Genomic DNA, 16,245 nt, shown 5'->3' with positions numbered 1-16,245 from the left:
CGTTGCCTCTAGTCCTCTCCCCACAAACCTTTTTGAGTAGTCCTTCCCCAGCTTTCTTGTAGCCCCTTTCAGGTACTGGAAGGTCACTATAAGATCTCCTCTGAGCCTTCTCTTCTCCAGGCTGAACAGCCTCAACTCTCTCAGCCTGTTCTTGTATGGAAGGTGCTCCAGCCCTCTGATCATCTTTGTAGCCCTCCTCTGGACCCATTCCAACAGCTAAACCCTTTAAACCCTTATAAATTTGTGCCAATAATTGGTTGGAATTTATAAGGTGATATGTGTGTTTGTCTTCAGCCTTTTTGGGTACGTCGAACTTACGTGGCTGAGAAATCGCTTCCCTGCATAGGTGTCATGCTATGTGCAGGTCAGGTTTGAAGTACTGGGTAAACGGAGCGTAATTTCCACTGCTGCTGTTCTTTATTGTATGATTAAAGTACATAGGTTTTAATGTCTGCTATCCTGACAAAGATATTAATTCACAGATGCTATTTTAGATGGTTAAATAAATTACAGGGGAATATGTTTTCAGCTTGTTGGAATTGTAGAGTATGGAAATTAAATGTCTGTCATAAAGGAAATTTACACAATACAGAAGTAAATCACGTGCAGAATTACATTCTGTAAACACTGATCTTCAGTATTTTAATTAGATCTTCTTTTCTGACAGGTGGTTTGTGAGGAAGGCGACAGCTATGCTTACTCAAAATATGGACGATTTTGTCATGAAATCAAATTGAACTATTCTCCGTATGTGAATTATTTTACTCGGGTATACTGGAATAGATCCTACTTTGTATATAGAATCAACACTGTGATATCCTTCCAGTCATGAAAAAGCATGCAAGCTTCTTTCTGAGGATTGTAAATGAAATTCAGTTGGAAATGTTCCTTTTGATCAAGGAAGTTACTTTTGCAGATACATGTGCACACTTGCAGTGTGTTGACAACTTTATTTTACCGAGCTGGAATTCTTTGAACTGCAGATCAACAGACACAGACACCATCCTTGAAGGAAACAGGAAAATTTGTCAATTTTACCGTCTCTGCAAAGTGTGACAGTCTTCCATGTTTTTGCATTTTTCTTCCCGTTATAAATCATCTTTATGTAAATGAGATTTCTAACTTTAACGTTAGAGGGCTGTTGTGGGTAGGCTTCAGTAAATGGAGAAAAATTATTTAAAGAGCTCATTTAAGTCATAATAGCATTTATTTTCTAGCAAAGCCATCAGTATCCCGAGTCTTTTCAAGTAAGTGTTTGTGTTTTCGAGGTTTTTTTTGTTGTTTTAATTCTTCCTGTCTTCCACTGTAAACACACCTATGATTATTGAGCACCCATTCTTACATTTTATATGTAGCTGTAGTGTTTGTGTAAGTCAAATAAGGAGGATTTATTTAAACAACTCTTCCTTAGATTAAGGCACTGATCTCTATATTGTTAGAGATATGTTGATCCAAACGCTTGGACTTAGACCCAGCAGTAGGAGTTGACAAGGTCAGATCTTCAGTGTGGAAAGAACTTGTCTTCAGGATTTTTCCATGCTTAAAAATGTGTGTGTGTGTGTGTGCATCTGTGTGTCTTGGCAGCCATCAGAACAGGCCAGTATACAACAGTATGCAATACTTGTTTTTAGACAAGTGTAGCAGAACAACTGAGTTTGCTACTGAGGCTTCTGCGCTTGTGTTTCACACCCTCTGTGTGCGTGCCGGTATTTTTTTGCGTGTTTATGGGGAGGGATGGGCGATGCTCATTCCATTCCACTTATTATGTCATTGTTATACCAAGTGTCATAACTGTAATCAAAAACACTATAATCACCACCATTAATAAATAATGGTACAGTTGTTCATAGGTATTTTTATATCAATTATGCAACTGCATAGAGATCTTTGAAAATTTGGGAAATCACTCTGCAGTCTTGCTTCCCTCTAAAATTTGTCTTCCTTATATGACCCCCTTTGCGTCCACAACTATTTTTCTTAACAAATTATCTGTTTATCCTGTTTGTTGCTGGCTATATACTTTCAACAGAATGAATGATGCTTTAATTACCATGGCGGGCCTAATCCTTGTGTTGTGAATAGAAAATCCAATAAAAGGTAACTCTGCTTAAGTAGATGCAGTTGGACAAAAAGCCAGGATATGAGTTTTGGAAGAGGTTATTCACCTATTAGGAGTTACCTGCAGTTATGGATCTGTGCAACACCTGGCCCAGAGACCAGTCTGTCAGGCAGGTGGGAATGATTCTTTGGAGCCCAGATGTCTTTAATGAAGGATCTGGCTTAATAGGCTGAACCTTCAACTGAAAAATCTGCAAACCAGTCCTTACTGCACTTGTTGATAAAAAGTGCAAATTCAGAGATTTTTTAACTCTGAAATTATTAGGAACTGCAGCATGTTGGTTTATATGCGTGATTCTTATCTGCTCTATACAGATACTTTTGCTTACTTTAAACTAACAGGTAGTGTTGAGATTTTTTAAAACCAATTATCACGATTGGACTGATTCAAAAGAAAAGAAGCTCTTTTGTTGTAAAAGTGAACATGTCTGTAATCTTTTTTTTTTTTTTTAGTTTGTTATATTTTTAGGCCCATGAGTCTTAACAAGATGTTAAATTAAGCATTTTGTTTGAAACCAATGTTCAGATAAATCCATTAAATATACTGGATGTGATCATTGAGAGAGATACTTATCAGTATAACCAAGTTACAAGTTGCAAAGGAAATACCCTTTCTGGGGATTCCGTGGTTGTATTGACGGTAGTGAGTATGTGTGTCTCTGGCCAAATGCAGTCTGCATTTATTTGCTCATGCACCAGTGCATGTGTTTTACTGCACTGGACCATTTCAGACCTTTCAGTTACTGTATAACAACAGAAGCTAGAGTATTAACTTGAGCAATGCCGAGCCTGCAGGCATCTTCTCTGTATGTGCTAGAGTGGACGTAGATGCAGTATTTGGAAGTAAATTTAGAGTTCCTTATATGATTTAAATTTGTTAGGATCACTGTCAAGGAATTACATATCTGTGTGTCAGTCATGTACGTGCCTGTAGTTAATAATTCATGAATACCATTTCATAACAGCAATAAGGCATTCCAGGCAACAAACTTCAGGGTTACAACTGCATTTGGGTGGATGAATTTGCATACCTTATGGCTTCATGCCTTAGAATGCCATGCCAAGATGCAATATTAAGCTCTCCTTGTTTTACCACAACGCTGTATATATGTGTTGCCACTTAGAACATAGTTTGAAGACTTACATATAGAGCGCACAAGTCAAGAAAAACACAAATGAGGCCATCTGTACACCTTAAGAAAACTATCTGGTAGCATGTTGGCCTTTATACGCGTGGAAATGAACACATTGACCTTTATTTGAACTGTGACATAGTTGTTATTAGTTTTGTCATAGTTTTTCAGATGTATTCTTGATACTTCGATTGATCCCCCTTATCGTTTAAGATTTTTACCTTGCTTTTTTCTATCAGAGAAAATTGTATTGCAGAACCATTGGCACAGCAGCCTTAAGTAACAGAAGGAGCCTTTTATGTGGGAGAAACATTGCTGTTGTTTCAGTAAAAAGGCAATTTTTAAAATGAGTGACTGGAAGAATCATATCTTGCAAAGAAAACTATGAGCCTGAATGTCTTATTCATCCATGGATTAGCAAAAATACTATTGTCTATTCTAATCTCCACCTTCTGTGAAAAATAAACAATAAGTTTCATTATATCCTTCAGAAGGACAAAAATAGAGCAAAATTACATCGGACTTGTATACATACCTTAGCTTGGTGTTCAGCCAGGTCACAGGTTTAACTCACTGAAAGGGCTGGGGGAATGTTTGGCAAATTTTGATCTGTTTTGCTATAGATGTTGCAATTCAGTTGAAACATGTGCCTTGCAAGCTTTTATTAAACAAATAAGAAACTCAAATTGTGTTTCTTTTTGTGAAGATTTTTTTTTTATTCCTGTCCCTCTGAGGGAGGGAAGCTTTCTAGAGCTTCCGTTGTATCTTAATACTCCTGCCTGTGAGGGTGCTCATGTAGTAAGTGTTGCAGGTAGGCTGTATGCCAGCCACCTAACAGCCATTCACTGGGAAGAATGAGAATGTGTTGCTATTTTGCTGGCTTATTTCCTCCTTCACATTCCAAGCTTCAGCTAAACTGACATGTACAGTTTTATCTTAATCAGGACAAAAATATACACTCGTTCACTTCCTGGGTTAGCACATACTTGAACTCACTTGATAGATTTGCCAGGAGTTGTTTGAAACTAATTAAGTAAAGGCACTTCAGACCATAAGCTTCTATTCATATTATTCAAAATTTTATTTCTTCCAAAATAAATGGAAGTACAATTTAATACAATACAATCTTAAATACAGTTTCCATTGGGGGGTTAGGGAAGAGGTATGCAAATACGAAGAAACAGGGCTAAAAGGTTCAACAGGCATTGAAAATTCTTGAAACTGTTTGTAAATTACTATCTACTGAAAAGTAGAGGGGATCAAATCTTGTTTTTACCGCCTTATTTTTACTAAGCCATCTGCAAATGTACAAATCTTGTGACACTTCTTCAGCTGTTCCATACAATTCATATGAATAGAAGCTGTAAGATCAGGTCATAGTGACTGGAAGCTGTCACTGAAACACTTCTTACTGACTGTTGTTAACTTCGTATAACCAAAATTTTAACAGGAGAAAGCATAACCTGTTCATGTGAATGCATGGGCACATGTGTTGTATTTGATTTTACAGATGTCTGTTTTTACTGTTGTGTTTTGGAGATGTAGTGAGTGACTTCTATCACTAATGGGGGTTGAATCTATAAATCTCCTAAATATTGATGGACAGGAGCACTTGAGCTTACTGTGGTATTAGAGATGAAAGAAAAGCTGACTTTATTAGCAATATTTCATGTGAAATAATACCTCAACATCAATCTGTATAATCATGCCTTTAGTACTGTTTTTAAAACTTAACTTTAGGAGGGGAAACAAGGGCAAATTCAAAAACGTGCAGCATGTGTTGTCTTAGTAATCATTTCTACTTCACCTAAAAGACGATGTCACCATTATGTTGCTGCACTCTTACTATACCAAATGCAGACGTAGCGATGCCTAAAGGTCTTCTGAATTTGTTGGTACCTCACCCAGATGTTTAAACGTATAATTAATCTGACAATGTTTTTTATTTCAGCACAGTTAAATGTATGTAATTCTGCCTTTCAAGTGATGTTTAAAGTTACCTGTTTATTTGACGGAGAAGAAGTGGGTGTTTAATGCCTTTCAAAGTTTCAAACTTTGTTTCTTCAGTAATGCAGAAGAATTACTGGTGGTGCTTTACTGGTTAAGAGTGACATTTAGCAGTAGCGTTTATGGCATAGGGACATATTTATGTGCAGCTATTTAATAACAGATCTAAGGAATCCAATTCTTTTTATCCTGTTTGTTGTCTTGGACAGTTTTTTATCAAAATAATATATATATATAGTAAATATTTTTCTCTTGTGACAAACTTTTTCTGTGGAAGAAAATAATAAAATTGTAGTAAAAGCGAAGTCCAGAAAATATGGATTGTTTGTGACACAAACCATTTTGTGCTTTCTTGTGAGAAGTCTGATAGCCTTTCACAAAAACATTTAGTTCATAATGAATTAACCTCCTTCCTCTACTGTGGTAATAAAATTATTTTTGTATTCTGTTGTATTATTTGCCTGTGCAGTTTTCAGTCAAGTGAAGACTGTACAGCATAGCTCAAATGTCTGGCTTGATGGGGCAGCATAAATACTCTGACAACTCTTGAGGATTAGCAGCCTGCTCAGACTGGATCTGTGTGTCCTGGTGACTGTGACTGCCTGCAGAAATGTACTGGCATGAGGATGAGCGGCAAAATATGAAGTGCTGCATATTGAGTTGTTGAACTCTGACTTTCTTCCTGAAGATCCTTCTACAGCAAGCATGTCACCTGGACATAAATGGCTATGCAACATCAAGTGCTTACTGATTTATTTATTTTAATCAGCTAGTGTATCTTCTGCCTTGAATTTTTGCAGATCATGATTACATATATGGAGCCTTCTATCATTTTATAAACTATTATTACTAAGAGTGAAATCTTTGAATGATAAATAATAAAGAATTTACTGTGTAGTGATATGAAAATCTTGAGATTTAGTTACATTCTGAAGATGGTAGAAATACCGTACAAAGTGCTTCTCCAAAAACCCATCATACAGCACCTAAAGAAGATGTATTTACATCTTTCATTTATAATGGTTCTGAGTTTGAACATTCATCAGACTGCTTCCATTTAGAGCAGTCAGGAAGTGTGCTGATGTTGAAGTATTTGAGTTTATCTATGAATCCTTCAAGCACCCAGACTTTGTGATTGCTTAGCTGAAAGGGGAGTGGAGTTTCCTGGCACTATGATATATATGTTGGTGTTTGTGTACTCCTCCATGTCTTTATCCAAAACTGAGACCACGGTTACCAGGTGTGAAATACAGAATATTCTATTATATATATAACACTAATAATAATTATATATATAATGCTACTATATAATACTACTATATATAGTATATATATACTATATATATATAGTAGTATTTGTATTTATATGTGTATATAAATAGTTGTATATGTATTTTATGCGTGTGTGTGTATATATATATATATGGATAAAATATATATTCTGATTATAATCAATGTTTGAGAGGTGTTAGGTAAAATTACTGTTGGTTTGGGATTTTCCCACCCCTAAATTGCAGCTCTGTAATCTGGGAGCTCGTTTCCCAGGTTTTCCAATTTTTGCTGTGACCCAGCCTAGCGTGCCTCAGTTCCCACATGCTTTCATATTGCTTAGGTAACAGATGTGAGGCATTTTTTAATACTGATGAGATGCATCTCATTATGAATTAAATTCCATTTATAGTATAAACAAACATGAAGCAACGTAGAGTAATACTGAACTATTCAGTAGGTTGTAACACAGCAGCAGTATATACGCTTACCTTCCGAATTCTGAGGAGCTTTATAATGACTTGGAATTTCTCCTTGGTTCAAAGTTTTAATTCTAATGTCTGCTGGTTCTTGGTGGTTCTGTACTGGCTGGTTAGAGGACAGAAAACATGTTAGACTGACTTTTTTACACTGTTGCAATAAACGCCAGCAGGTTCTTTAAGAGGAGGGCAAACATAAAATGATGTTGTAAGCCATTCTCCCCTTTGAAAAAGGTTGATAAAGTATGAGCAAGAATGCAGCTGTCTTCTCTTCACTGCTTCCCATTAACGTCTGTGAGACCCTGAGTGCAGAAGCTGTGGTCTCCCGATGGTAATTGCTGGATGCTGGAAAGGGCGCCTGTGGTTTCTTTTCAACTCTGGATGATGATACAGAATCGCTGCTGCAGAAGCAATTGACCTGTTTATGCAATTTTTAGAAAGGTATATTAAAATCAAGTCTTGTTTTGTTTCATCATGAAAACTTACTTCTAAACGTACACTGATTATATATTTTGCCTCTGTTTCTGCATTGTTAACACTTGGATAAACACTGCTGGGTTTTCTCCTTTTTTTTTTTTTTTTCTTTCCCCAAATTTGGCCCATTTTATGATCTGAGCTGCAGTCCAAACTGCTGGTTGTATTCTAGGGACATGCTCCAGCTGCAGGAGGGGGCCAGAGGAAGGCTGCTGGGCTTGCTGACAGTTGGCCTCTGAAGACCAATTCCTAGATTTCATAGTTGCAATTCGCAGTCCTCAGTTCACCAGATAACATTTGCTGGAGAAGAATCCTAAAAATAAATTTTACTCTGATTCTTCAGCAACAGAAGCTGACAGAGTCCTGAAGATACCCAGGAAACTTATTTAATTTATTTATACTTATTTCTTCTCTGTGTTGTTTCCTGTCAGAGCCAAGAGCCATGTTCATCACCCTCATTCAGGTCACCTCTTTGATTAGAATCTTGGAATAGTTTGGGTTGGAAGGGACCTTAAAGATCATCCAGTTTCAACTCCCCTGCCGTGGGCAGGGACACCTCCCACTAGATCAGGCCACCCAAGGCCCCATCCAACCTGGCTTTGAACACCTCCAGGGATGGGGCATCCACAGCTTCCCTGGGAAACCTGTGCCAGTGCCTCATCACGCTCATAGTAAAGAATTTCTTATGTCTAGTTTAAATCTGCCCCTCCCCAGTTCCAAAACTTGTTTAACACTTATATAACTTCCTGACACCAGTACAGACAGTATCTCAGCTGTGCCTGGCTGGAATGAAGTCATGCCATTTTAGAGCTGGTAACCAGAGCCAAATGCACCTCAAGTGTGTTTGCATCTCTTTAAATTGCAGGGTAGAGTTTGCTCCCACAAATATATATGTATTTGTTTTAGCACAGGTTTTATGCAACTGGACGTTGAAAAAGATGCAGTTGTGCCAGTCAGTATCTATGGTGACAAGGCTGTCGCTGGTTCTGCTCTGTGGGGTGCACCCTAAGTTCTGTCAATGGGAGTGAGGTGCAGCAGAAGCCTAAATTTACATCACCAAAATGACATGTAAATGAATATATTAACAATGCATGGGTTCGGAGGTGTGAGGGAGTACTGTGAGTGAAATTCGGTTCATGTCTTGACAGGCTGGAGACAAAACTGTATGTTTGTAAGTGCATAAATATAAAAAAATAGAAACAACAGTGCATCTAGCAATGTGGGTTCAAATTGGGCTCTTGATTTAGAGAGGATTTAATTTGCCTGTTGATAGTTTGTGTAAGGGCAATAGGACAAAGGGGAATGGCCTCAAGCTGTGCCAGGGGAGGTTCAGACTGGATATCAGGAAAAAATTTTCACAGAAAGGGTCATTGGTCACTGGCAGAGGCTGCTCAGAGAGGTGATGCAGTCACCATCCCTGGAGGTATTTAAAAGATGTAGACGAGGTGCTCAGGAACATGGTTTAGTGGCAGATAGGAATGGTTGGACTCGATGATCCAAGAGGTCTTTTCTAACCCAGTGATTCTGTGACACAGCCCACTTCAGAAGAGGGTGTGTTGCCCTGCATCTCAGTGCTGATCTAAACTCGTCCTAAACTGAACACTCGTTTGGGTGGTCTCTCTGGCTTATTAAGTGTCATCAGTTAATGAGCTTTCCAGTGCCTTTGTGAGGCAGGGAATTATGCACATTTTATTTTTAGGGCACGAAGAGTAGAGATAACACACTCAAAGGTTGCTACAGCACATTAACCATGGGTGGATCTTGATGGTTACTTTGCTGTTGTTAGTGGTGAACTATTTCGTAAAATTTTATTTTACTTTTTGCCTTCCCAGTCTGAGATCTCATACTGTGCCAATTTTTAGCAACTTATCATCCCTTCACCATCCTAGGGTGAAAATGAAGGCTGACAGCTTGCAATAAGGTGACAGGATCTCACAGTGGTCACCTCTCCTTAAAGCTGGTAATTCCCAGGAGGCAGAGGTGCGGATGTAGCGGTTGTTTGTCGCCTTTGACTGCTGCCTGTAATATTTGACTAAAGCTGATTGAAATGGTTTCCAGCTTTCTTGAGCAAAGCTTCATTTCCAGCCCACATATGTTATTGTGGAAGTTACAACACAGCTGGCAAAAACACCCCTGTCTTCCCAACAGCCTTCTAGTAGAACTAGCAAACCTGTGTTCAGAACAGCAAGAGGGAGCATTTCTGATGGGAAAATACCCACATGGCATGACCAGGTGGATGCAGAGGCTCAGCAAAAGGCTGTTCCTGAGCTGTTGCCATCACTATGTGAAGGGAGATATTACTGTTCTTGTTTACTAGGAGGAGTGGGAGACGCTGCTGGGGCTTGCGCTTGGAGTGATGAGAAAATGCGTAAAGTTTGGTTTGACAAGTAGTGGGGAGTGATTGGCATTGGGGCGGTCTGGCTTGGATTCACATTTTCATTGATCATGTTACAGCCGGTGCAATGATTCCCACACCCAGACTGCTTAGTGCGTGTTTAGGAAGACTGATGTGTCTGCTTACTTAATTCAGAAGGAGCATTTCAGTACTGCTCTCAAGAGGAGCAAACGCTGTTCTTCTCCCAAAAGTCATTTAAATGCAATAATTGGTGCTACTGTTTATATATTATGCCAAGCAGTGTTTTGCTCTTCCCCTGTCTGCCAAAAATGCATCTTTCCTGAAGGGGCAGCAGCCTGTATAGGTGCTCCTGAGAGGCCACACTCCAGGACAAACACAGCTCACATCACAGAAGTATGTCTGCTTGGCCACAACTATTTTTCAACCAATCAAGTATCCCTTTATCCTTTATGGAAGAGTGTTTTCTCCTGTATTTCTTTTACTGTTCGGTCTTTTATATGAACTGGGTTTTCTGTGCACACCCAGGAAAGCAGGAGGTTGCCTGTTTTCTTCCAAGTCTCCCTGAACTCCCCAAAATTTACAGGAATGCTTGTAAACTTACTTCTTCGCAGCTCCTCTGAGTTAGCTTCACTGGCTGCTTGGTATTATTTGTTTGCAGAAGAGGAGAGGAAAGGACTAGCTCTATCAACACCTCATGGAGCTGAATGAAACATGGAGCTTTACTGAGTGTAGCTTTCTCTCCACTTCATGTCTCTAAGTAAAGTTTGACACTAATACAGGTGGTTTTAAAAGATGCCTTCACTGATCTCCTAGACCTAAATCTGGATTATCACCTGGAGCATTGTGTTGAGTCCTGGAAACATCAATATAAGGAGGATATGGAACTCTTGGAACAGGTCCAGAGGAGGGCTACAACGATGATCAGGGAACTGGAGCACCTCCCATACAAGGGCAGGCTGAGAGAGTTGGGGTTGTTCAGTCTGGAGAAGAGAAGGCTCTGAGGAGACCTTATAGTGACCTTTCAGTACCTGAAAGGGCTAAAAGAAAGTTGGGGAGGAACTGTTCACAGAGGCTTGTAGTGATAGGACGAGGGTCAATGGCTTTAAATTGGAGACGGGCAGATTTAGACTAGATATTAGGAAGAATTTTGTCACAATGAGGGTGGTGAGACACTGGCACAGGTTGCCCAGGGAAGTTGTGGATGTCCCATCCCTGGAGGTGTTCAAGCCCAGGTTGGATGGGGCCTTGGGCACCCTAACCTGGTGTGATGTGTCCCTGCCCATGGCAGGGGGGTTGGAACTGGATGATCTTTAAAGTCCCTTCCCACTCAAACCATTCTATGATTCTAAGCTGTGGCTGCTCGATCAGGCTGGATAAAGCTGTGTTAAACATGATGGTAGGGGGAACATACCTGCAAACCCTGCACTTGTCCCAACTGACAGGGTTAGTTCTGGCACAAAACCTAGATAGCTGCAACAATGTGGGGTTGTGCCCATGCTAGCAAAGCCTCTGAGAAGCAGGACTTATAAGCATAGGTAGTCACTAACAATTCTATCTGGTGTCACGACCAGTGTTGACAGTGACCTGACAGAAGTAGTGGCTACACCTAACTGGGTAGACAGTGATGCTATGTACTATGGCATAATCTTCTATGGCAGGGATCTTCATGCCTTGCATGTGCTTACAGCATTGACTACTGTGGGACTCATAGAATTATGGAACAGTTTGGGTTGGGAGATCATCCAGTTCCAACTCCCTGCTGTGGGCAGGGACACCTCCCACTGGATCAGGCTGCCCAAGGCCCCATCCAACCTGGCCTTGAACACCTCCAGGGATGGGGCAGCCACAACTTCCCTGGGCAACCTGTGCCAGTACCTCACCACTCCCGTGGTGAAGAAACTCCTCCTCACGTCTAGTATAAATCTGCCCCTCTCCACTTTACACCCACTGCCCCTTGTCCTATCACTACAGGCCTTTGTAAACAGTCCCTCCCCAGCTTTCTTGTAGCCCCTTCAGGTACTGGAAGGTCGCTATAAGGTCTCCTTGGAGCCTTCTCTTCTCCAGGCTGAACAAATCCAACTGTCTTAGCCTGTCCTCCTATGGGAGGTGCTTCAGCCTTGTAGCCCTCCCCTGGACCCGTTCAAACATCTCCATGTCCTTCTTATCTTGAGGATTCCAGAACTGGACACAATACTCCAGGTGAGGTCTCACAAGAAAGGAGTAGAGGGGCAGAATCCCCTCCCTCGCCCTGCTGGACACGGTTCTTTTGATGCAGCCCAGGGTACGGTTGGCCTTCTGGGCGCGAGGGCACATCACTGGCTCAGGCTGAGCTTCTCATTGAGCATCACCCCCGAGTCCTTCACTGCAGGGCTGTTCTCAAGCACATCATCCCCCTCTTACATTGAAACCGCGATTGCCCCGACCCAGGTGTAGGACCTTACACTTGGACTTTGTGGAACCTAATGATGTTCTCACAGCTCCAGGTCCAGCCTGTCCAGGTCCCTCTGGATGACATCCCGGTGTGCCAACTGCACCGCTCAGCTTGGTGTGCGGTACAGTCACCGTACAGGTAGGCCCCCGTTTCTCCTCGGGCGCCCGGAGCGGCAGGACGGGGGCCGCGGCGCGCAGCCCGGGCACAGGGACCGGAGCCGCCGGAGGGCCGGGCCGGGGCCGGGCGGGCGCTTTCCCAGGGGCGGGGCGCCCGGTCCCCGCCCCCCGCTCGGGGTGGCGGCGGCTCCGCTTGGAGCGGGTGCGGCGCGGGGCTGCGTGAGGCGCGGTGCGGTGTCCGTGCCGCGTTCCGTGCGGGATGTTGGGGTCGCGGCGCGGCTGCGGGCGGCTCCTGGCGCTGCTGCTGCTGCCGCTGCTGTGCGGGGCGGCCGCTCCCCGCCCGCTCCGGCCGCCCCGGAGCATCCCGGCGGGGACGCGGGCGCTGGCGGGCGCCTCCCGCTCGTCCCCTCCGCGGGGGCCGGCGCCGCTCCGGCTCCCCGAGCGCCCCAAGCGCGGTGTGCGGCGGTGCCCGCGGGCGGTGCCCGGGGCGCCGGTGGCCGCGCTGCCCCCGCGGCGGCGGGCGCGGTCGGTGCCGTCGGGGCGCGGAGCGCGGCGCTACACGGCGCGGCTGCCCCGCGGGGCGCGGGTGGGCGACGCCGTGTTCACCGTCCCGCGGGGCCGCGAGCGGGCGGCCGGAGCCTGGTTCGAGCTGGCGGCGCCCGGGGCCGCCCCCGTGGCCGTCGAGAGGTCGTCGGGGCGGCTGCTCCTGCGGCGGGAGCTGCGCGCCGGCGGCCGCGCGGAGGTGATGGTCAAGGTGCACCGCGGAGGACGAGGTACAGGGATGGGGGCGGGGGGATGGGACCGAAACCCTCTAGGGATCCTTCGCGCGTTTTAGAAAGCCTTTGTCAGGACCGAGCAACGGGAGGGAGAGATCTCCATCCATCGTGTGCAGCGAGATGATAGCTGGGACAGAACCTGCTGCCCCTCTGTTCCGCTCTGTGAGACCTCACCTGGAACGCTGTGTCCAGTGCGGGAATCCTCAAGATAAGAAGGATATGGAGATATCTGAACGGATACAGAGGAGGGCTACAAAGATGATGAGAGGGCTGGAGCACCTCCCATCCCGAGGACAGCCTGAGAGAGCTGGGCTTGTTCAGCCTGGAGAAGAGAAGGGTCTGAGAAGATCTTATTGCAACCTTCCAGTACCTGAAGGGGCTACAAGAGAGCTGGAGAGGGGCTGTTTACGAAGGCTTATAGTGATGGGAGGAGGGGCAGTGGGTATGAAGTGGAGAGGGGCAGATTTATACTAGACGTGAGGAGGAGTTTCTTCACTGTGAGAGTGGTGAGGCACTGGCACAGGTTGCCCAGGGAAGCTGTGGCTGCCCCATCCCTGGAGGTGTTCAAAGCCAGGTTGGATGGGGCCTTGGGCAGCCTGATCCAGTGGGAGGTGTCCCAGCCCATGGCAGGGGGGTTGGAACTGGATGATCTTTAAGGTCTCTTACAGCCCAAACTATTCTATTCTATTCTAGTCTAGTCTAGTCTAGTTTGTCCTGTCCTGTCCTATGATTCTAACATTCCCCACTTACATGCATTCGTATAATTTTTCCCTGAAATCTTATGCCTACTCTGTTATTTCTCAAGGACTGATTTTAATGTTATTATGAACTTTACAACAGTCAAAGCTCTTGCTAATTTGGAGCTTTGGAGCCAGCTCTGTGCCTGACCTTGCATTTGAGGCAGGGAAAGGGCTGCAGAGGTGATTACAGCAGAAGAGACATCTGTTCAGCACAGACCATACTGAACACAAGGCGTTATCATCTCCAAAGAGTGAACAATGTCTGGAAAAACACTGTTTGAAAGAAAACATGCTGTCGGAGGGACATTCTGTCGAACTTTCAAAAACAAGTACAATTACTTAGATGAAACTTAACTCTACTTTAGCTTAAATCAAAAATACTCCACTATTTTATAATAGTAACTACTTCTTGCATCAGGGCTGCATCTCCCAACAGCACTGCCCTGGGTGTGGTGGGACGGAGGCCAAATGGCCCACTGAGGGTGAGGGTCCCATCTCCTAGAGGGTCACATGTCCCTGTGGGATGGGAGACGCTGATTGGGCACAGCTGTTGTGGGCACTTGTCTCTCGAGGAGATGGGATCGCGCCCTCTGTGAGTGCGGGGAGTGGTGGGTGTGGGAGCTACCCCCAGGCAGGTTTGGTGGCGTGGGGATATCCTGGCTCTTCTCCGGAATGCAGAGAAGCTTTCGCCTCATGAGTTTGAAGGAATGAGTGAAACGTGGATGATGGTTGGCATTTTGGTTGTTGTCTTGCAAGGAATTCCTGTTGCAACAAATTCACTGCTGTAGGACTGAAGGGGTTCTGCTCATGAGTTAACCAGCGGTTAAAGGGGGGAGCACATTAAAACAGACAGGTTGTCTTATCGCAGGGGGAGTTGCCAGAGAGTCCCTTCACGTCACTGTGGTCCTGTGTGACCTGGGACAGGAGAGGTGACGTTGGCCTGGGGATGCGTTCTTACAGACCTGCAGCTACAGCCCACTGCGCTCGGAGATCCTTGGGCGAGGATTCACTGAAGCACTCTGAAATGGTGCTGGGAGGCAGCTACCGTAGCGGCAGAGCAGCGCATGAGCAGAGGAATAAAGATAATCTAAACCTGCAATGCTGGGAATTGGTGTAGAGAACTGAGTTGAGATTTTCTTATACCACTGTGTAAATCCTCTGTACGTCAACAGCTTGCATACTGCATATGGTTCTCCCAATAACACAGAAAAGAGAATGGCTAGAGTTGTTAAACTCCTCAAACCATTTTAAGCTTGAGGTGCATTATGGCTATGGGAGTTGTCCTTTCCATGTGTTACTTTCGACTTATTCAGAGGAAGTTCTATAGTGCATTTGTAACTGTAGCGCAGGTCTCCGATAACATTACTGGTTAACATTTGTTTGTTTGTTCTTAGATGCTTACAACTTCACTGTAGAGGGAATATTTACAGTTTTCTGTAAATGAGTTCTACAGCCTAATGCTCAGGAATTGTGAAACACAGAGCTGGGAAGAAAACAAATGTGTTGGGGTGTGTGGGGCTGTGATCTTTACTATCCTCCAACGTGTGCAGGCTGAGAATCTCAGAGTCTTCTGTCCCAGAGACTTATTCTTGCAGGAATGGGCTGTGACATGCGAGTGAGAAACATTTGGCATAATAAAAATGCTGCACAGCAATTCTAAATACTAACTTTAAACAAATCATCTGACACTGCAAGTGCCACTTTTCGTTCAAGCTGAAGATGGAGTTGGAAAGGTGACATGTTGCTTGATTCTCTTGTTTATTTATAATGAAAGCAAATAACCTTGTGAGCAGCATTGTACAAATGACTAATCGTGTTGTCCTCTCCAGTCTGGTGCTGTACAACATGTTTTTACCACTGTCTGTGCACTAATAATGTATTGACAAGAGATGACCCTCAGGGAGAAAGGAATTCAATGATCAAGTGGGACAAGGTCATTTAGACCCTACTTTAAGCTACTTTTGAAATCAAAACTATCTCATAACTTTGTACAGTAATGAACTTGGGATCTTTTTCTGGCCACTTATTTTACAGGAAGATGACAAAATGGTGGGAGGCCTTTTGAGCATCCATTTTTTTATCAGAAGAAACCTGGCGAATTGTCTAAACCCAAAAAGAATTAACTTTTGTTTGTTCCTCCTTTCTCATCATGCCTCGCATAGTAATCGATAGCATGTCCAGACTTTTAATCATCTCATTAATTAAAATCCAAAACTGTTGGACCCTTATTAATTGCCAACTCTTATGTAAAATTGTGAACGGACTTAGGCATTTGACAGACGCTGCTTCTCCAGTGAAGCATGTCTTGGGTTTTTTTTTTTTTTTCGCAAGAAAAGCAAAGCTTTT

General features: G+C 43.6%; 2 protein-coding genes across 4 annotated transcripts in view; both read left to right on the top strand.

Annotated features, from left to right (window-relative positions):
- The window catches only part of DPY19L4 (dpy-19 like 4), a 36,150-nt gene extending 28,746 nt beyond the window's left edge, over nucleotides 1-7,404 (top strand). For both annotated transcript variants that reach the window (XM_054058747.1, XM_054058746.1), the window contains one exon: nucleotides 668-7,404. In XM_054058747.1, coding sequence (XP_053914722.1) covers nucleotides 668-832 — 165 coding nt within the window. In that variant the 3' untranslated portion in view covers nucleotides 833-7,404. The remainder of the gene's footprint in view (nucleotides 1-667) is intronic.
- A 5,496-nt stretch (nucleotides 7,405-12,900) lies between these two features.
- Nucleotides 12,901-16,245, top strand: part of LOC104056783 (neural-cadherin) — a 54,329-nt gene continuing 50,984 nt past the window's right edge. Inside the window, exon 1 of one of the 2 annotated variants that reach the window (XM_054060339.1) lies at nucleotides 12,901-13,156. In XM_054060339.1, coding sequence (XP_053916314.1) covers nucleotides 13,129-13,156 — 28 coding nt within the window. In that variant the 5' untranslated portion in view covers nucleotides 12,901-13,128. The remainder of the gene's footprint in view (nucleotides 13,157-16,245) is intronic. The other variant, XM_054060340.1, reaches the window with a different exon arrangement.

The sequence above is a fragment of the Cuculus canorus genome, chromosome 2 (genome assembly GCF_017976375.1).
Source record: "Cuculus canorus isolate bCucCan1 chromosome 2, bCucCan1.pri, whole genome shotgun sequence".
NCBI lineage: Eukaryota > Metazoa > Chordata > Aves > Cuculiformes > Cuculidae > Cuculus > Cuculus canorus.
Note: the sequence above shows the minus strand (reverse complement) of the source record. Positions and strands in the feature narration are given on the sequence as shown.